General features: G+C 38.8%; 2 protein-coding genes and 1 long non-coding RNA gene across 3 annotated transcripts in view; 2 read left to right on the top strand and 1 right to left on the bottom strand.

Annotated features, from left to right (window-relative positions):
* Positions 1–731: 731 nt before the first annotated feature.
* LOC103510324 (fructose-bisphosphate aldolase) lies at positions 732–4,836 on the bottom strand. The gene is made up of 5 exons (XM_008474975.3): positions 4,108–4,836; positions 3,180–3,398; positions 2,326–2,633; positions 1,801–1,936; positions 732–1,187 (listed from the first exon to the last, which is right to left on the bottom strand). Exons 1-5 carry the CDS (start codon positions 4,190–4,192, stop codon positions 841–843), a joined length of 1,095 nt encoding a protein of 364 aa, XP_008473197.1. The 5' UTR covers positions 4,193–4,836; the 3' UTR covers positions 732–840.
* Positions 1,590–5,606, top strand: LOC113467910. Its single transcript, XR_003391829.1, has 2 exons — positions 1,590–1,750; positions 5,448–5,606. It is a non-coding gene; the product is annotated as an uncharacterized LOC113467910 (long non-coding RNA).
* A 7,141-nt stretch (positions 5,607–12,747) lies between these two features.
* The window catches only part of LOC113467907, a gene marked incomplete at its 3' end in the record, with an annotated part of 91,519 nt that continues 82,351 nt past the window's right edge, over positions 12,748–21,915 (top strand). Inside the window, exon 1 of the mRNA XM_026824394.1 lies at positions 12,748–12,810. The remainder of the gene's footprint in view (positions 12,811–21,915) is intronic.

The raw sequence follows: 21,915 nt of genomic DNA, 5'->3' as shown, positions 1-21,915 counted from the left end.
CTCAATATAATTTGAGAATTTGACCACAATAATAGTAGTAGCTTACTGCTGGAGTAAAGGGACTTTTCAGTCCTATGCGAGCAGTATAAATAAGCACTATTAAAGTGACAAAACTCTTCGAGAGTTCTTCTTCGCCTTTACCTGTGTTCAGACGAGGTCGGAGTTTTTCGTCAGCCCTCAATCAGTCCTAATAGGGTGATTGCAGAGAGAAGGAAGACAGGATAGGAGAAAGCCAGCCGTTCCGAGAACGAACATTATCCCATTAGGATAAAATCCGCCCCGGGCGGGAATTGAACCCGCGGCCTAGCGCTCTCAAGGCAGACGCACTACCAACTAAGCTAACTAGGCTGGCTAAGGTGAGTTTAGACCAGCACCTAAATGTGAAGTATTATGTCTTTTATCGTTCATCTGATGAGGGATATACTTCGGGATGGGCATGCTACGACACAACTCTCATGAGTTTAATGTAGCATTTGTTTCATTGCTAGGAAATGAAAACGGTGGCGAAACACTTTTTTATCAACGAACTGAGGCCCATTTTACGAAGATCTCCCGATCAGAACTTTCGCATTTATTACCCCTAGTGTAGGCGGAGCATGCATTGCTCGGTTAGTTGGTTCAGTACTAGCAGATGATTCGGTGTGCTTCGTGAATTCTCGTGTTTTCGTCTAGGCTCTAGGGCAATGTAGGAGGGAGATATAGGGCGTCGTAAAGGAAGGTGTACGCAATAATTCGTTTTAAGCATAATTTCCTCTATATTTACCTGATTTTTTTTTTTAATTTGTTTTTTTTTTTTTTCATACATGATCTTATTATTATCAATCACAAGATCTTGTATTATTAGTACGCATGATCTTTGACAAACAAATCCCTTTCGCCGGCCACCCCCTTGACCGCCCCCGCCTTATAGTGCCCTAGCGAGGCACACCCATTCGCCCTAGCTCGCGCGAGTAGCTCGTTCTGCCCGGCCAGCACATTGCCGGGCCTACCCCCCCACGCACGTAGCACGGAGGCTTGTAGCGCTCGCCCATAGGAGAAGCTTAGTGCCCATGGGGTGAGGGCTTGGGTTTGGTTGATAGCGTTGAGATGAACGCTGGCTTCTTCTTCAGTCTGACCCCCGGATAGGAACACAACGCCTGGGACTGCCACCGGGAGAGTGCGCTGCAGGGCGGTCACTGTCGCTAGGGCTGAAACGAATTAGATTAAATAAATAATTAGGGTAGATAGGATTGCAATCGTGAATTTTTTTCGCCTTGATAAGGTGAAAAGTTTACCTTAAGGGTAAAACCAGCATAAATAATGTACGGAGACATAGGGTGCTTTTATTAAAAATAAATAAAACTCAACTTTTATAGGAAACATCTAAGCATGTGGGTTGTAAGGCTAGCCTTTCAAAGGTCACATCAATTCTATGCCTCTTCTTTTTTACTGGAATTTCAGCTAGCGCCTTAATTATTGTTCTTGCAAGGCTGAGTTCTATCATTATTTTTTGAAAATTTGTTTTGGCTCTCTTAATCTAAGGACAGCCACTCACTATCACTTATCAGGTAGACCTGGTAGGCGGACCTGATAAATGCAACCTATGTAGCCAAAGTCCCCATGACACACCTCACCTATACAATTGTCCTGGAAGACCTACAACACTCACGGTCATTGATCTCTGGCAAAACCCTATAGCCACCGCTGAATTCCTTGAATTGCCAACTGCATTGCTGGGTTGATGTGAGGAAGGAGAGGAGTCTGCCTGATAGTAAGTGGCTGGCCTGACGTATAAAAGTTTCGGTAAAAATAATAACCAACCTATATCAGAAGGGGCGTATTTCTCCGAGCAAGAAGCGCCAGGAGTCACCATGTTAGGTTTGAGTAGAATTCCTTCCAGATATACATTGTGATCATGCAGAGCTTTGACTACACTAGCTAGCACTGCTTCCGTCACCTGAAATTAGAATCGTTGGTCTGTGAAATTGCTGTGGGAGGGAATTGTTGGGTTTAATCTAAAATGTCTTCGTTTCCGAGTGCGGTTATAGCTTAAAAAAAAAAAAAAAAAAAAAAAATCTAAAATCAATTCTGCCACGAAAAAGTTGAATATAGAATTTATGGCCACGATTTAGGGTGTTCTGCCCCCACTGTGCGTCGTTAACCTCGCCTAGTGGCTACCTTCCACTCGAGAGTCTACATGCATTCAAAATAGCCGTTTTCAGGCAGCTTATGGTGTTTTACCAACAAATGACAATATGGCGCCCAATGGTAACATGGTAGAGTAGATTCAGGTTATCACTTTCTATTACCAAAGCTATACTAGGTATGAGAAAGTATTGTTTTTACCTTCTGACACCTCGCCAAATCGTGCGCCCCGTCCGGGAGCACCTCGGGTTCCACTATCGGCACAATGCGACTCGCTTGACATATGCTTGCATAGCGCGCCAGTACATTAGCATTCTCCAGGATAGCGAGCGCGGACGGCGTATGGTCGCCTATCTTAAGGACACAGCGCCACTTGGCAAAATGGCACCCGTCCGTTTTGTATTTATCGCAGCGTTTCGCTAAATCGTCGAGACCTTGTGTGGTGGTCTCACCGTCTGTACCTGCTAGGGGTACCACACCCTTGTCTACTTTGATACCAGGGATGATACCTGGAGGTGTAGGATAAAATAAGATAAGATATGGTTGATTTGTAATAACATATGAATTTATTTACAGTAATGGAGTGTTTTGTATTTTGAAGGGAGACAAGAGCAATTTTGGAAAAAGACCTTCGGAAAAGAACACGTCTAATAGAAAGCTAAACGAGTGGAAATGGGAAAAAATTCTTATTATCATCCAAAATACAATAGGCTACCAAATTTCAAGTCATTCGGTCCTAATGGTGTTCAAAAGTTAGTTACACAAGTTGAGCCATACACACAGAGATGTCAAGATAAAAGCATGTAAAAAAGCGTCGATCGACAAGTATCGACGAATAGGTACTTCGGAAGCCGAAAAAAGAAAATCGTAATAAAAAATTTGGACCGATTGCAATACTTTCTCATTACCTTGTATAGGTTCCCTATACGTAAGGGTAATAGAAAGTAAAAAATTCAAATAGTCAATGGAAAAGCAAACGCGTGAATTCGACGCGAACGACCTACTGTCCGTTGTGATAAAGCGTCTAAAGGGAAAAAAAAGCGTGAATTCCTCACCTCGCTGTCGCAGCAACTCGACAAACGGAGTCCCATCGTCCGCCTTCTCATACAGGGTGTCATGGAACAGAATCACACCCGATATACTCTCCCCCAACTCGTGGTCCGTCGTGAACAGAAGCTGTCGGTAGAGGCGTCGATTTTCCTCGGTATTCTCCACCCCGATATCAGCCAGACGTTTACCCATAGTGGACACTGACTCGTCCGCCGCTAGGATACCTATGTAAGAAGCAAGGAACAATATTGTAAAATGTAAAATGTAAAAAAAGAAGAACAAAAAGAGCAAAAGGAAGAAAATTGAATAAACATGCTCTCAAAGAAAACAAGGAAATTTGGAATGATATCGAGAGGGAGCAGAGATACAAGGATTTGGTGAAATTGGTGGAGAGGCTTCGTACATCGACCCGTCCAATGATGGAACGATTATCGATTGATTGATGCTCTCAACTAAGAACTTCCATAAAAAAAAAAAAAAAAATGGAAAGATTTTTGATTTTTTTATTCTCTCACAAAAAAACTTCTCCAAAAAAAAAAAAAAAAAAAAAAAAAAAAAAAAAAATGCTACCCATCATAATACAAAGGTCATATAATATTATGATTATGAATTTATGACCTTTAGTATGGGTAATCTAACTTTAATTTGAAGATAAGTGTTCCATCTTAGAATATTTCATGTTGTAATCTTATGTTGGATTTCACCAATGACTTAATGGGAGATTTAACTAATGGGAAAAATTTTGATGATCAAAAAAGGAGTTTCTAATGATGAAAACAGGAGTTTTTAAAAACTCATCTCCTCCTTTTTGGATCATTGGAAACTTCTTTTTGTATTTTTAAAAACTCCTTTTGGGATGATTAAAAATTCTCCCATTAGTGACATCTCTCATTAAGTCATTGGCGAAATAAATAAAGTATCATTAGAAATTACCTTTACCCGGCTCTACCAGCGTTTCTGCTATCAGCTTGAGTTCTGCTTGAAGCTCAGGGGAGAGGTAGTTGAAATGCGTCGGCATGGTGATTTGTTTAGAATTGGTTGGTTGTTCTAAACACGTTTTTTCTCAACTGGTTCTAAACACGCAGTTTAGAGTGAGATGGTTGTTCTAAACACGTTTTGTTCATAAGTTCTAAACACGCAGTTTAGAGTGAGATGGTAGTTCTAAACACGTTTTGTTCATAAGTTCTAAACACGCAGTTTAGAGTGAGCTGGTAGTTCTAAACACGTTTTGTTCATAAGTTCTAGACACGCAGTTTAGAATAGGTTGATTGTTCCTAATTAGTTCTAAGCACGCAGTTTAGAATTAGATGTTTGCAAACAGCCCTCAAAGTCGGGTTAAGTTAACACGAATCTAGAAGGCGTCGAGAAATTTGCGGGGTGTTTGACGAATTTTTGTCTCTTTTCTCTGACTCTTTGTCTCTTGGTTGCTCTTTGACGGATTTTTGATGGTGTCGTTTTTACGGGAGTTGAATTTGTGCTGTGAATCTAACGCTGGGAATTTGGTGGTGTTTTGTTGTTTCCAATGTGACTTGTACTTACTGACAATTTAGATGGTACGGGTGTTAAGTTAATAGCAATTTTATGATTTTTTATGTCAATTATTGGGAGAGATATTGACTTGAACACCCACGGACCACGGTCAGTAGTGTTGGTACTTTAGGAGCCAGCAGTTTTATGACGCGACGTTTCGTACTAGGGATCACTACAGTAAAGCAACGTCGCGCGTGGTTGGTAAAAGGGTGGGTTATTGCTCAAGGCAATCTCTACCTTCCAACCAAAGACTATTCCTTCAACCATCCAAAGAATGGTAATATTGTAGACTGATATCCTTGTGGTTGGGAGGAAGAACTTGTTTTCTGTGAATCCTTCAGTCTCTATCGTCTTCTTTGAGTCCGGTTTATCCTTCTTTTCTTTATATGTAGTTTTTCCTTTTTACTTTTCCTTATCCTATAGGAAGGAAAGTAATGTAATCGGGTCAAATTTTCGATGGTCAGTTTTTAGTGCCAAAACACGTTTTGAGGTCCCTAGAGCCTAAATCCAAAGTTTCAGCCATTGGTCCGTGTGTGTGTCTGTTTGTCTGTAAACAAAATATCTCGAGAACGGTAAGAGCTAGAGACTTGAAATTTGGTATGTTGATGTCAAATTATTTTGTCAGCCTAGTTAGCTTGAAGGGTAACGCGTCTGCCTTATAAGCGCTAGGTCGCGGGTTCGATTCCCGCCCGGGGGCAAACCTTCCAAAACATTTTTTAAGCCATTACTTCTTTCATTTGCAGGTGTCTCTACAGTGGGATGAGCAGGACGTTAAGGAGGCGTTACGTGATAAACAACTAGTGTCTGATATCTTGAATGATACCTCATGTGTGTAGTCCTCACTGAGTGCACCCCGTATTCCAAGTCCGGAGCCGATAAAAACTTAGACTATGCTGAGAACCGAACCCTGCACCTCCGTTGTGTAAGTCTAGTGCGATTACCACTCGGCCACGGATGTTAGAGTAAGATCCGGGGCCACAAAGAGTACTCGGTGTAAGTTTAACTCTCGGATTAAGAAGCAATCTAATATGCTAATGGAGCAGTTGCAAATGGGTAAAAATTATAAATAAATGGTCGATTCCTACGTACCAGGTTTACCTTGCCCAATGGAGCAGTTGCAATTGGGTAAAATTTATTAATAAATGGTCGATTCCTACGTAAAAAGTAGTGAAAAATCCAAATCTGAGGTCAAATGGGTAAAAATTATAAATAAATGGTCGATTCCTATGTAAAAATTTGGGAAAAATCCAAATCTGAGGTCAAAACTCCAAAAATTATAAATAAATGGTCAATTCTTATGTAAAAAGTTGGGAAAAATCCAAATCCGAGGTCAAAACTCCGAAAAAATAACTGTAAAAGGTGGAAAATTCAATTTTTATTTTCCGTTCTAATGAAAGAGTTCAAATATGTGTGACGTCAGACTTTACGCAGTTGTTTTTTTTTTCGTCCGTTAGGTAGCGCCACTATGCAAGCGCGCTAGCGGAGGAGCAGAAACGTATGCGCACAAACACATTCATGTGTACACATTAATGCGTTGCCTGCAAGGGAGCTTTGCTCGGGACATTTGATGTGACGTCATCGCCTACGGGAGCGTATGCCGTGACGTCAAAGTTCACGATTTACCGGTATTTTTAAATCGTCGGGACATTTGATGTGACGTCATCGCCTACGGGAGCGTATGCCGTGACGTCAAAACTCATTTCAGGCCGTATTTCGTCTGGTGGGAGCAGTCTCCCATTATGTTCAGTGGATAGAATGGGAACAGGTAGGTCCCCATTTTAAATAGGTATTATTAGCAGAATTGTTTGTTAATGTGGTTTGATAGAAGGACAACGGAGATTCGTAGAAGCTTGACCCATCCTTTAAGGCTGTTTGTCCCTACACCTAAACGTCTGAATGGGCTTTTTGTGTATGGAGTTAAGCCTTGAAAGGAGGATTACAGGATAGGAGAAATCCAGCCATTCTGAGAACGGACCTTGTCTGTTTGGGATATAGTTGGTCCAGGGTGGAAATCGAACTCGCGACCTAGCACTTACAAGGTAGAAGCGCTACCCTCCAAGCTAAATGGGCTTGTGTACCTAGAGGAGCTTCCTTCTGAGGTATGGGATCGTTAGACTTATTCGAGCACTTTTATTATTATCCTAAAAAGGTGTTTGTTGAATGAAGACTTCTTGGTGAGAAAGAGAAAATTCGGAGGAAGCTCTTTCTCACACTTTGTAATATTGGTCGGAATTAAAAACCTCCAGCAAAATAAAATCCCTGAAAAACATGGAAAGGGTATGAAAAGAAGAGAGAGTGGAGAAAGAGGAAGAGAGAGAGAGAGGAAGAAAAAGAGGGAGAGAGAGGAGAAAGAGAGAAAGAGAGGGAGAGAGAGAGGAGAGAGAGAGAAAGAGAGGAAGAGAGAGAGAGAGAGAGGAAGAAAGAGAGAGAGAGAGAGAGATGAAGAGACAGAAAGAGGAATGAGCGGGAGTCTATTACTTAACTTCGTAACAAACTTTGAGTTTGTGGTTGAGCTTCCTCCGTCTTCCCAACCCTAGGTCTCGGGTTCGACTGAGTACATTTTGTATTCAGTGTTAATGGATACTTTTCATTCGCCCGCTGGCTGTAAATTTATTATGAGGAAAAAGCATTTTCTCCCAACACCTTCGCCCTCCATCTTGGTCTTCTAACTTTTCAATTTTTCAGCATTTTTTTTTTTAATATGGGAGAGGAAATTTTTCGTTCTAAAAAACTTGAAGGGGTTTTTACACTTAGAAACTTTCGTTTTAATAAAATATTTAACACACTAACTTTGTTTTTGCTATTTTTTTTTTTCACAATTAGCACTGCACAACAGTGTGAAATGAGAAAGAAATATAGTAAAGACAATAAAGAAGAGAAAAGCAAGTTGGGTCGGACACATCCTAAGAAGAGATTGCATTCAAAGAAAAATCGGCTGTATGTAAATTCCCCCGATTTTTTCAAGGGTCCTCATTTCCGGATGTAAATTCCCCCGAAAATGAAATCGACTACCTGAGTCTCAAATGGTAAGTGAGCGTGGTAAAAATCTTTTGGTGTTTAGAAATTGTAAGTCATTTCATTCACATCTCTCTAAATATTTTAATTCTTCGCATCCAAATATTCATGTTTTTACGGATGCAATACTTAGTCTTCAGAAACTTTCATATGTTCAAATAAATAGCATCAGAAAGAAAGTTAAATCCAGGTTCTACCATCGGGGGAGTTTACATATACCCTTTTTTCCGTAATCGGGGGAATTTACATATGACCCTACAGGAAATAATTTTGAAATCGGGGGAATTTACATGAAATCGGGGGAATTTACATTCGCCCAAATTAAAGTTATCCGATTTCAATGAAATTATTTCCTACAAGAACGGCCATGCCTTAAGGATTTACTAGCAGAAATCCGGAGCGAAGCAACGGATTTCGGCTAGTACATAATAAATTACTATAGGTAAATTACCTATAAGTTCAATAAAAATACGTATGTGTTTCTTGCCACGTAGGTACAGTGGTACACATTGGCAAACCTTCGACCAAACCTTTAGCCTTTGAACTTATGTACTTTGGCATGTGAGGAAAAATCAGAAAATCCAACTTTTCTTCAACCTCTTTGGCATTAAGAGCAAAAGGTCGTCTCTGGGATTATTATTTGCCCTACCGAGGTTATATGTACCCTGAAGAATGTGATGTCCTAAAACGCCCAGACAATCATCCATTCCAGCTCACAACTTTCGTTCAGTCATTCAGCACGTGACTAAATGCCTGTCGACCTCTATGATAGAAGATACGAAGCTACACTCAAAGTACTGCACTTCTGTTCTCCAGGTGAAAGTTTTGTAGAAGTTCACAAGTTCTACGGTAGAGTGCACTACAATGTTGTTTTCAAATACCAGACTCGGATGTACAAAATTCACATTACTATAGGTAGTACGTATCTGCGTAGGTAAGAACTCTTACAGAAGACAATACGTAGATAGGAACAATTGCATAGGTATATTAATATAGTTAAATATGGCCACTTGAGAACAGATTGGCATTTGATTATTCTAAAATAAGAAGAGAATAAGTCTTCACTTGACTAAATAATTATTTAGTCAAGTGAAGACTTATTCTCTTCTTATTTTAGAATAATCAAGAAAAACTTCTTCTCTTCTGAGTTCTTTGTAGTAGGTATGTAATGTACATTTTGGTGACATCTGTTTTAATACGTCTCTACATGCAAAAGTCATCTGTGTAGTAATGTATAGTAGTATTGGCCATACCTACCATTGCCACGAGCGACATTTATCACCAGATCAGCTATTTATATCAATACTAGTACTTATTGTTCCTATATTTATACACAATATATTAATATTAGTACACAGGTATAGCTATAATAGTCTAAAGTCTAGACTATTACTATATTGTTCTCTAGGATTGATAGATTACAGAGCTCTGTGTGAGAGTAATTAGACGTCCAGACACTAGGTCTGCAGTCTGCACTTTGCAAAATGTATACCGGGTGATACCATTTCTGTTTGCACTCGAAATACGGGTGCACTTCAGAATAACAAGAAAGAATATTCAGAATAAATACTCGCAATACGTAATTATGTAATTAATTAATTATTGAGATTATGTCAACAAATAATGTTGATCGTAAAATTTTATGAACCTACGTTTTCATTATAAAATACTTTGAACTCTTCACCCACGAGTGTGTCTCATGCTAACATTAGGTAATTCTAATTTCTAATGACATTCTGATGACGAAATTAATATCAAACGTATACCTAAATATCACGCATTTCATATCAAAGAAGTTCTTTTGATTAACATACATAGGTACATTTTAATTATAAGTTAGGTATTCGTATTAAGTACCTATACGTATTTAGTTTAGGATTATATACATTTTCTAATGCATTCGAGAATTTTTCGATAACTATGTAAAAAGTTGGGAAAAATCCAAATCTGAGGTGAAAACTCCGAAAAAATAACTGTAAAAGGTCGAAAATTGAATTTTTATTTTCCCTTCTAATGAAAAAGTTCAAATATGTGTGACGTCAGACTTTACGCAGTTTTTTTCGTCCGTTAGGTAGCGCCACTATGCAAGCGCGCTAGTGGAGGAGCAGAAAGAACTGCGCAGAAACGTATGCTCACAAACAAATTTATGCGTTGGCTGCGAGGGAGCTTTGCTCGGGACATTTGATGTGACGTCATCGCCTACGGGAGCGTGACGTCAAAGTTCACGATTCACCGATATTTTTTGAGAGAGAGAAGAAACAAGAGAGAGAGAGAGAGAGAGAGAGAGAGAGAGAGCGAGAGAGAGAGAAAGAGAGAGAGAGAGAGAGAGAGAGAGAGAAGGCGATGACAGTGAGAAGAAAGGGAGAGAGAGAGGGAGGTAGAAGGAGAGGGAAATACAAGTAGACTAGGTATAGGGGTGGAAACCAATTCGGTCCCAAAACCTTTCTCTGCTATCAGTTGGGTTCCGAATTTGAGAAGGTCAGTGACCAGTTGGGTCCCGGATTTGAGAAGGTCAGTGACCAGTTGGGTCCCGGATAGAAGAAAAAGAAAAATTCCGTTGGTCCTCATTTTTCCTGCTCTATGACTTTAAAACATCACCCAAGTAAGCGCAACTGATCTATTTTAGGATAGAGAGTAATAAATTAAAACTAATATTAAATCTTAATGGTGTCAACATAAATAATGAAATTAAAGTTGATTAGCGTTATCAATTTAGTTTCAAATGATTCGCGCATCCAGGTTAAAAAAAGTGCGAAATCTTGTAGATAGCTCAAGTTTTGATGTTTAATCCGTATCTCCAGGGATTAGGTCCGTGTTACAGAAAAAATCCCATTTTCCATTTTGTCTACAAAATATTCCAACTAAGGGGCGGGATTAATGCCTGGGGCATTCTCTTCCATCCAACCCCCAAAAAAAAATTCATAAAATTCATAGTGTAATGCCACACAATGACAATTGCAGAAGCGAGAAAAACCTTTAAAAATACATTATCTATATTTCGAGTTGTACCACCGTGGATTGTCTCAGGATTGAGTTCAATCCAAGGTTGACCTGGCTAAGTATAGGGAAATCCTCGTTTCATCTCAATCCCGAGTTGGTAAACTCTCTGTGACATCATAATATCACGAAGGTTGAATTTGTTTTCAAGAATGGAGCCCAGAAGATTTATCGATTCAACTGATCGACCACAAAATCAAACGTTAATCCTGCATTTTGCATCTTCCGTGCACTGAAACTGCCCTGGAACTGTCGTAAATTACCTCATTTTCCTCATCAACTTACCATCTTATTGCAGACCTATATTTACAACGTTTTGTCGTACTACGTTGATCTACATATACTATTTTTACTATCTGTGTATGTTAGTTTGTTAGTACCTACAGCTACACCGTCTTTACTACATTTTACTACTTATCTGATCTTATAGTAGAGTAGTAGAGTAGATACTATTACTACTTAGTAGATATTATTACTACTTATTACTATCACTATTACTATTAGTCCACTTCTTCGGTCTCTGCGCCAGGTCAAAGTCGATAGTTTCCCATATCAATCACACATGCTGGCGCACTATGTCGAGTACTTATTCTTCATTAGTGCGGATTGTTCCAAGCACAACCTTTACTTCTTCCTGTATAATCTTACTGACAAGTGGGCATATTATGAGATATGCATCTAAAGCACATTCATAATGGACAATATCTTCTTCTCTATTAGTAGTATTAGTTTCCATTCTAAATTCTAAAACGAAACATTTAGCAAACCAGATTAGTAGGTATATCATTTGTGATCAATTGATCATCTTCTCTTTTTCTTTTTCCCAAGACTTCTTCAAGGTTTCAAAATCCAATTGAAAAGCTTGATTTTTGATTTCAAACTACTCCAGGTTAGCTTTGATCTAAGTAAATAGGTAGGTATACAAGATCAATATCTAGATTCTAGATTTATAATGAGAAGTTGATGACAAAATAACACACATTAATAACATAATTTCTAATAAATTTTCTAATTAACTAACTGTCGTTTTCTACTGATTGAATGATTAATTTCATTTGTTTGCATAATATTATTTTATAAGTAGCTATTTTTAATAATTTTATTTCAAGGTCGATTCATCGCTTGTCGACTTTTATCTGTTGCTGGAGGGTTGAAATTATATTCTCATGTTGATAATCAGAACATATTATGTTCTGATATTCTTGATAAATATACCTAATTATTTGTATTTATTACCTTTAGGTATAGCGTGCTGGTGAGCTGAATGCAGTTTTCTAATGATTGAATTCCAATTTTCAATAATTAGAATTTCCATTTTCAGTTTCCATTTTTAATTCTCCTAAAGTGCCTGTACTGCGTACAGGTATCCGCGCTGGGCCAACTCTGACCACAGTACTTACATTTGAAGCTCAATCAAACAGCTTTGCCGCGGGAGAGTTTGTGCCAGATTTTGTCCAGTAGAGATATAATTTTATTAATAAAATTAATGGTATTAGTTTATTAATTATCGCTATTCATTTTCTTTCGCCCCGGGTTACAGATGCACTTAGAGGTTTGACAGCATTTGCTTCATGAATTATATTGGCATGGTTCTCGTCAGCCTTGATTAATTTCTTGCCTTGGGGATGATTAGAAACTGTTCCTCCATGCTCGGTGTGGTCAAAGGAGGGAGCTTTGTGAAATGGGGGTCGGTGTGCACAATGTTTGCGCGACTTTTTGATTGGATAACACAAAGGAGGGGGAAAACTAAAATAATAATAAAAAATACTAATAGAAAGTAAAAAGGTACCTATGTAGTTCAACAGAAGCGTTCGCATAAACCATAAACAATCATTATCATTACGAATCTTATGAGCACTTTTCTCTCAAGTCGGGTTGGGCGGAAGAGCTCCTTTAGGAGACTCGAAAGAAAGCACTGCCACTAAAAGAAAGCCTAAAAAAGTCCCAAAATTTCTGTCATTATGAAACTTTTAGAGGGGAATCACCTCAACATGTAACTGACGATTTATTTGTTTTTCTCAATGTTTCAGGTGCCATAATGTGGCCAAGATAACTGTAAGGTTAGCTGTACTTTGATGTGTCAATTTGCTGATGGTAAGTTTTTCACACCTTTTAATGGACCATAGAAACTTACTTGACAAATATACAGGCATCTATTAGAAACAATGAGAATTTAACAATAAATGAACTGAACTCTGAAGTTTAATATTTATAGAGAAACTGATAGGAATTTAGGAATTTTAACTGATGTGTTAAGCATAAACGCACGACGTAAAATTTCATGACGTGACTTGGACTCGAACCACCAACCTCCAGATTCCAAGTCCACCGTGCTAACCACTGCACCACTGGGGTTGGTATACAGACGATTTCACACATATTTATCAGATTATCAGCTTTAATAAAATCAATGTTTAATTTTCTAATCATTTCACATTAGTAAGATCGGAATAACATGAGGATAAGATTTTACCTACAGCGAATCTTCAGTAAATTGCCCATTTCCGGCAAATAGTAATAATAATTATATGTTCACACTTCTCTGAAACAACCAAGTAGAAATTACCTACCTATTATCTTTGACCAGCGACAGGTTATAGGTAACAGGTGGACATTTTTATCAACTTTGATTAATAACAGGAAAGAGATTAGGTACACTTATAAAATAAGTAGATATATTGAAGACAAAACATGAGTTTTTAGCCGTTACCTCAAAAACGTTTAAAAATATTTTCAAGACACTCAGAAAAAGCTGAGTAAAGTGATGGAAATTCCAACTGCCCCGAATACTTTGCACGTAGGTACACTGAGAAAAGAAGAAGAAGAAGAAGAAGAAGAAGAAGAAGAAGAAGAAGAAGAAGGAGAAGGAGAAGAAGAAGAAGAAGAAGGAGAAGAAGAAGAAGAAGAAGAAGAAGAAGAAGAAGAAGAAAAAAAAAAATGGTGACAGGGTGCCACAAGTTAAGGGTGGAAGAACTCTATTATTGGGTTACTTCCCCTGATTTAGGATTTTGGAATGCTATATTATAGTGTCGAGCTTCCCGATATAGAGTTCAATATTAGAGTGCCGGAACCCAGTCACCAGATTAGGCTGCCGGCACCCTAGTTTTTTTTTTTTTATCAGAGTGAGTGTAATATACTGTCTTGATTGTTTATTATGATACGTAATATCGTGATATGAAAATTAAAATTTGTAAATTTTTTAGAAATTTTACATTAGCCTGTGTTGTGACGAAGAACAACTTGGAAATAATTAGCTGAACAGTGTACCATCAACTGGACCTGGCATGAGGGAGTTAGACCATGATACCTGCCTGGACTTTACAGTCCTGGACTAAAGCTTTATGTGATGAAATTTAATAACACATCATCCGCTAATGGGGGACTATTAGCCATTAGATGAGACATGATGCTTGTAGAAGTTATAAAGGCAGTTCTTAAAATGCCTGGATTAAGGACTTGGTACCTACTTTTTCTTTGAATTTTTCTGTGAATTCTGATGTGAATTGTGAAAAAGGGCTTTCAAAGGCCCCCAAAAATCTGAACGGATATTAAACAAATTTATTTTTATTAACAAATTTATTTTATGGAAATCGGACAGACCATTCTACTGCCATGGCCGAACAAGAAACGACAATTAGACGCGATTTTCCCTTAGAAGATATAGGAAGGAACATATTAATCTTCTCTTTATGAAAAATGCAGGGGAAGTTTTTTTTTTAAAAAAATCTTGTGGACAAAAATCGGAATAAACGTCCATGGCCAAAAGAGGATTTTCATAGAAAACTTTGAGAACCGCCCTAATAATAGAATCCTATAAAACTTTCTATCACTCCCTCCCCTAGCTAGGATCCAAGTAGTCTAGAACTAGAACAGTGTTTCCCAACCTTTTCTCTACGATCGCCCCCTTTCAGAATTTGTACAGATTGTTGGAGCTGTGATCGCCCCCCCCCCCTCACACAAAAAATACTAATGATTAAGATTTGCCAAACGCAAAAAAGACAGACAACCTACTTACATTTTTGCCTAGATAGCCCTCCTTTATCGTCCTTTATTGATCGCCCCCCATATCGCCCCCTAAGGCTTCATCGCCCCCATGAAAATCTCCATCGCCCAGGTTGGGAAACACTGGTCTAGGATACGGATCTGAGAGAATCTGTGGCTCGCGAGATGTATAATTTTCACAATTTCACACAATTTAACAATTTCATAGACACGTTTCAAGTCGAGAGATTTTTTTTTTTTTGCTTTTTTTAATGCTTCACTCGTGCTCAATGATATACAGGGTGTTTTGAGAAGATTTTGAGGATATACACTGAGGAAAAAAATGGGGACAGGGTGCCACACGTTTAGGGTGGAAGAACTCTATTATTGGGTTACTTGCCCTGATTTAGGCTGTTGGAATGCTATATTATAGTGTCGAGCTTCCCGATATAGAGTTCAATATTAGAGTGCCGGAACCCAGTCACCCGATTAGGCTGCCGGCACCCTAGTTTTTTTTTATATAGAACCAATGAAGGGAGTTCTATCCAGGTTTGTTTTAACCTGACAATGATGTGGTTCGTTGTACCCTAACTTTCGAACGGTTTGTCTGATTGTGAAATGTGACAGAAGGGGGGAAAAGTGTCAAGGGAAATGTGACAGAATGTGGAAAAAGTGTCAAGGGCAATGTGACAGAATGTGGGAAAAGTGTCAAGGGCAATGTGACAGAATGTGGGAAAAGTGTCAAGGGAAATGTGACAGAATGTGGGAAAAGTGTCAAGGGAAATGTGACAGAATGTGGGAAAAGTGTCAAGGGAAATGTGACAGAATGTGGGAAAAGTGTCAAGGGAAATGTGATAGAATGTGGGAAAAGTGTCAAGGGAAATGTGACAGAATGTGGGAAAAGTGTCAAGGGAAATGAAATTTTCTATTTAGGTTTTGAGCCCTATCGGTCCTTATCTGAATGTACTTTGACCAAATACTGTCCTAGGTATTATTGTCTATCTGACAGTAGGACCAAATATCGTTCTCTTTTGATAAAACATCGTTCTACTTTGACCAAATGCCGTCCTCCTTTGTGAACATCCGGTATTATTAATCTCTCGGGCTTCAAGTTGACAGCTCCCTATATCCGATAATCGCAACCCGATGCCGATCTCCATGGTAACCATAGAAACCCAATCAAGTCATGGATCATAACGCCATGTACTCTGTTATTATTATTGAAAGCGCGGTGAACTTTTTTCTCCCCGGGTGGGTGGTCTTTCTTTGGTCTCATTACCCTATTTCAGGCTCGTTTTTATCGGACTGATTACGGGCCATTTAGTTTCCTTTTCTTTTTTTAACTTTTAGAACTTTTTTTTTAGATTTTGGGCTTTTGTTAGACTGGAGGTATAATTTTCAGAACAACTCTCATTAGGGATACCTGCTTTATTTGGTTATAGATTGTAGAATAGATACCTACCCTGTTTCAGCTGTTCCTGCAAGCTATCCTGAAGTTTCCTTTGGTAGACAGTCAGAAATTATGGGTAGTAAATCCAATCTCTAGGTGATTCCCTATAATCCCTATCCATGAACCTTGCTTGCAAACAAATTCCATTGTTCTATTTTTGTGTTTCTCTTTGTGTTTCTGTTTTCTACTAAAAAAAACTTGGTTAGTTCACTTTTTTATGCATTTTTACCAACCTGTTTGTCCAGTACCAACCTCAATACAAAATGCTCAAAAACAAAGAAATTCTTAACCAGCATAGGTACATATTAGCCTTCTAACAATAATTATTTGACTTTATTATCCCTATTAAAAAAACAAATTTAATATCTTAAACCTCTTAGAGAAATTTGAATTCTATAAATTCCTGAGGAAAAAAATAAAACCAATATTATAACTTCAAGATCAGGAAAAAATAAATACAAAATAAATAAACAACAAAAAAAAAATACATATTAATAAATAAATATTAAAAAATAAAATAATAATTATAAAAATATCTACATAGGTAGGTACATACCTACCTAAGTACTATGATAATATGAAATCGCAAATCGAATCTCAAGTCCAGTGTATGTAAACCATGTTACTATGTGTTAAGCTTCCACACACATGATCATAAAGTGGATGGAGACTTCCTATATTCCATGGGTTGTCTGACAAGGTTCGTGATTTTTGGTCGTAAAAATTTGCCGGGGTAGACAAATTATTATCGAGGACAATTTGAGAACTTTAAACTGAAACAATTTTAGAGGAGGTACCCATAGGATACACTTGAGTAAAAAGAACGGGGATTTATCCTGAACGGATAATGTTCGTTCTCGGAACGGCTGGTTTTCTCCTGTCCTATCTTCCTTCTCTCTTCTATTTCGGAACCATAAGACCTTGGCAGTTACAGTTCCCTCTATCAAACCTCTTAAAAAAGAAGAAAAAAAATCTATCCAGCCTAGTTAGATCGCGGGTTCGATTTTCCACCGTGGCAGGAAACAATAAAATTGTTGAATCTAAGTTCCAAACAAAGTCAATATAATAATATATATATCCCGATTTTTTCGCCCAAGGGTGTAGATTCGAATAAGCATGTTTTGAGCGATAAATCGTCATGTTTCTTCTGTTAATTTTAATTGGTTATCTGTGAGTAGCTACCAGATGTTTGACTAGAAAATCCTATAGCTAGATTCCTATAAACAGAGGAATGTTTATTATTATTCGACTTGTGAACAGACTGACTGCTAGAAAGACGTTCTTCTTGTCCGAAAATATTATTTAGAAAAAATGACGAGAATGGACGCCCCTAAAATTGTTCACAGATTCCAGAAAATCTGCATTTCAGGAAATTGGAAGACACAGGGATTGCATTCCAAGGTCCCGCCGCGAGGTCGATTATTATTTTAAAAGAAAAGAAACAAAAAGTACCAATCGAAAACAAAAAAGAAATGAATCAAAATCAACGACAGATCAAAACAAAGATAACACTTGCAGGAATAGTTCCTAGTTCACCCGAGAGAGCTCAGCACTTCCTAAGCTCCTAGAAAGGGTGGGGCACCGTTTGGCCCCGGCGTACCGTTTTGCCCCGTGTTCACCTATCTAGGAAAAAATCGTATAGTGTGAGTATGCGGCTTTACTTTGCCAACAAATAACTTTACAGAACACTCAATCATATAGCCTGTCCACTCAATCAAACACTGTCCTATACAGCCTATTTATCTATGTCCACAGTCTCATATGGACAGCTGTGGACACATGTCAGAGGACTGTTATGGGGGTCTGCAGTTGTGGGGGTCTGCAGTGATAGGAGGGGTTTCCTCAACCTTCACACACCACAGCACGTTGTCAGGGTGGTCGTGAGTTGAGACCCGCGATCGTAAAAACATAAGAGATGTGTCCCGGACTCCCGGATTAAGAAAAGGCGAAGTTGTTTGATGTTGAGTCCGAGTTAGAGATACCCCTGTAAAGAGTGAATGAGTTATAAAAAAAGAATGACTCTTTTCAGTGGACTACTCAGTTAATGAGTCAGATCCTAATTTCTTATTATCCCTATATACTCATAGGGAGTTGACGAGTTTAGATCTGAATCATTCCAATGAAAAGTCTGCTGTAAACATTATGTATTATGATTTATGTTATTAAGTCGTTGTGTACGTCTGGAAGTCCCACTGACAAACAGACCCATAAAATAGATCAGATCTTATTTAGACTGCTGAATCGCTCATGCTTGGGTAAAGGGACTTTTTTAGTCTCATTCTAGCAGGATAAACAAGGTCTATTCAAAATTCTATTCTATTCCACCTAGTGGGTGCTCTTTTACAACTCAAACAATCTTTACACACACCTATTTAGTTCCGGGACTCAATTTGAACCTCCCTCATCTTTTCTGACCCGCATTTCTCACCTTTTCCAAGACGGATTCTGGGGAGGAAAAAATCGTCCAGGACTCGACTCGGCTACACCGGGCAACGTGTATATTTACATTGTTTGGCCAAACGGCACCTGAATTGCCCGCGGCATTTCCAACTCTCGCAGCGACCTTGGTAAGTCCGGCGTTATCATATAATGGGGTAGGAAAAAAATTCTAATAAAATGTGACCTTAACTTTGATAATGTGTGCTTGCATGGTTTAGGTTGGAAGGAAATTGGCGAGCTTTATTGAAAGAGGACCAACCTGTAGAGACGAAAATCGAGTTTTAGGTCTCGCCCCACTTTTGTGTCTGTCGCTCCTTGGAAGCGTATTCACAAGATTTTTTTTTTTCTTTTTCTTTAAAGATGAGTGTTTCACCACCGTTTTTATATCGTAACAATGAAAGTACTGACCAACTAGGCACCTACTTTCTATTAGAAAAGAAGGATTATAGGCCCTCCTTGGATTGAAGTGTTCAATTGTTGGTGGTCGCTATATCTCACATATCCATGTAGATATAGGTACAGGTACATAGACGTGTGTATAATGTATGTGGCTATGTTTCTTGTCATACAGGGTGATTGGGTGGGTGGCTAGTTGATTGTGTTCTTATTTGTACAGGGTGGACACTGGATAAGAGTTGGGACTTTGTGCAGGATATCCATGTAGTAGGTATTAGGTACTCTTGAATCTGGACATACAAAGGACACGAAAAGAAGAAATGGTCAGCATTTAGCAGAAAATAACCATCCATAAGGCTATTTCCCTTATGGATGGTTGTTTCCTACTTATGTTGTCCAAATGAGCCAGCGCCAATAGCAGCCATGGTTTGTCGGTATGTCTAGCCAGGATGTAGGAAAAAGAACCAGCGACGTCGGCAATGGAAAACACCAGCTCCCACTGGGTCACTAAGGTTAAGCAAAGTTGCCCGTGGTTGGTATCCGGATGAGTTGACCATCCGGACAATCGCGTGCTGATGTCTTTTCCCGGCACCACTCAGGCCGGATGAGGTTAATATGAGCAGGCGGGTAGCTTGTTGCCAAATGGAGGGTAACACCCCCGTCATTAAAAACCTTATAGCGGTTCTAAACTGACCCTTTAGCCTGAGAGAGAGAGAGAGAGAAAAAAATCGAATTCGCCTTTCCGTCACAGACAGTCACCCATCCAGAAACTAGGCTACACCCACGTTGTTTAACCTCATGGCCTCACGCTGTTAAGAGACTTGCTGATCAACGTCAACAATACCCCTTGGGCCAAATTTCCGATTCCTATGGGTCCTCTATGTTCTTTAACTCTAATGTTTTTGTTTAATGTCCATTGAAAAAAACGTGTAAAAATAATCATAACATATTAAATCATTAATTTAATTTGAATACATATAAAAATAATCATTTGATACAACGCGTAAGGTCGTAAAAACCTGAACATGATCAACATTAAATTCAATTCGACCTAAGTATGAAACATGAATTCGACCAAAGTATCCAAGGGTTTAGGATCAAGGGCGGACCAAAGTGCCGTCGGGCTAATATGCAGACAAAATACCGAAATGCACAACCAGAACCAGATTATGTTGTTTTCGAACAATATTCCGACTTGTACAATTAGGTACATATTGTTTATAGTCTGGCTGTTTTAGATTGAGAATTTTTTTTGTGGCAAAGAGCGAAAGAAAATAACAAAGCAAGATAGGAAGAAAGAAGAAAGGAATAACAAAAGGAGGGACTGAGAGTTGACATCGCTGACGAAGGACAGAATACTCGGCTGAAGTAAGGGTTGCTGACGTCTAGTCTGTGGTAATGGTGACTGCTAGTAATATAATTGTATTTATTTATTTAAAATAATTACAATGGAGTTTGGCAACAATAATACATAAATAACTTTATAACTATTTTTAGGTAGGGACTAACTACGAAACATAAACCTTTAAACAAAATCAGCTTTTCTAACTAGATACTAACTACAAAACTTAAAAAAGGTACATGGTACAAAAAAGGTACATGAAAACGAATATTTTAAAATATTTCATGGAATTTCACTTCCATAGATTCAGTAGCTGTTCAACCTTCCTAGACGATTCACCAGCAGGAGGCACTTTGAAATATACCAGCTTTTAATTTTGTCTTTTCTGACATCTTATAAGAGATTGGTATAGCTCTCTCTTTTATCTTCAACGGTTTCAGATTTGAGCTTTTTATTAGTTACTGACTACTCCTAACTTACCTATAATAGAGTGTATTGACGTGATCGTTCGCGTTGATGTTGCCCGCGTCAGGTGCTCCCGCGGGCGATGGAACCCGCGGGGCTGGTAGCGCTGGTTCAGTCTCAGCTGGCTGTAAAATTTGCTGCATTGCTTCCGGAGCTTGCAGCTGCATAGGCGGCGTTGGCGGAGGCAGGGCCGGCTGGAGCGATGTTTGACGCAGGTGTGGAGGGAGCAGGGGTGGCGCGTGTCCATGGTGTGGGTGCTGGAGCTGTGCAGACTGTCCTTGCCCATGATGGAGAGTTTAGCGGATAAGGCGAGGGACTTTGGACAATAGGGAATTTAGTTACGGCAATTTTTTGGAAACTATTCGATAATTTTTTCTATAACAAGGATTAGGGATCTTCCCCAGTCTCCTGCAGAAGTCAAGTTCCATGATAGAGAAATCATTGACCTGCAAGTTGTGACGAAAAAAATTAAGTATCAGATTATCAAGGTCATTTTCATCTTCTGGGACCCCGTAGATGACCAAGTTCTTCCGTCTCTTTTCGTAATCACACCCTCTCAATTGTTTAGAATGATTATCCAAGAGCTGTTTAGCTGAATCCAAGTTTTTGCCAATATTGTCTAGTTTGGATTTGGTCTCCGTATGATTTTCACCCTGTTGAGCTCTCATACTTCCCAACTCATCAAAAAGCATTTCAAGAGTTACCTTTCTTTTCTCCATGTTAGCACATTGCATATCTAAACAATTTTCAGGCGCTCAGCAGATTAGTTCCCGCGTCTCACAAGACACGTGAGTGAGTAGGTAGCTAGGTACCACTCTGATAGTCTGATTACGTAATGGCTCTCTCGACTGTCGGTACCTACTCTAGGTATCTAGCTGATTTCTAGCTAGATTTGACTAGATCAGCTAAATGTTTGATCTGGAAACACTGTAATTGGCGTTTGTTTACTTAACTTTGACAAGTTGATTCAGTAAGTTTAGTCTAGCCAATCAGTGTTCAGCTAACGGTTCAAGTTAAATCTAGCTCTGAACTTTGCTACCGACTCTAGCGGATTTTCTGTGAACCTTGGTGAAACTTGGTGTGAAACAGAGAACAAATCTGAAAATCAGAGCTTGTCGACTGATTC

The sequence above is a fragment of the Diaphorina citri genome, unplaced genomic scaffold, assembly GCF_000475195.1.
Source record: "Diaphorina citri unplaced genomic scaffold, Diaci psyllid genome assembly version 1.1 scaffold583, whole genome shotgun sequence".
Classification (NCBI taxonomy): Eukaryota; Metazoa; Arthropoda; class Insecta; order Hemiptera; family Psyllidae; genus Diaphorina; species Diaphorina citri.
Note: the sequence above shows the minus strand (reverse complement) of the source record. Positions and strands in the feature narration are given on the sequence as shown.

Bases quoted from the DNA above. Each gene is read 5' to 3' on its own strand.
- LOC103510324 (XM_008474975.3), bottom strand. From the start codon at position 4,192: ATGCCGACGCATTTCAACTACCTCTCCCCTGAGCTTCAAGCAGAACTC. The intron at 3,399-4,107 runs GTAATTTCTAAT...CTTCTTACATAG, and splicing joins GCTGGTAGAGCCGGGTAAAG to GTATCCTAGCGGCGGACGAG. The intron at 2,634-3,179 runs GTGAGGAATTCA...CTACACCTCCAG, and splicing joins CGAGTTGCTGCGACAGCGAG to GTATCATCCCTGGTATCAAA.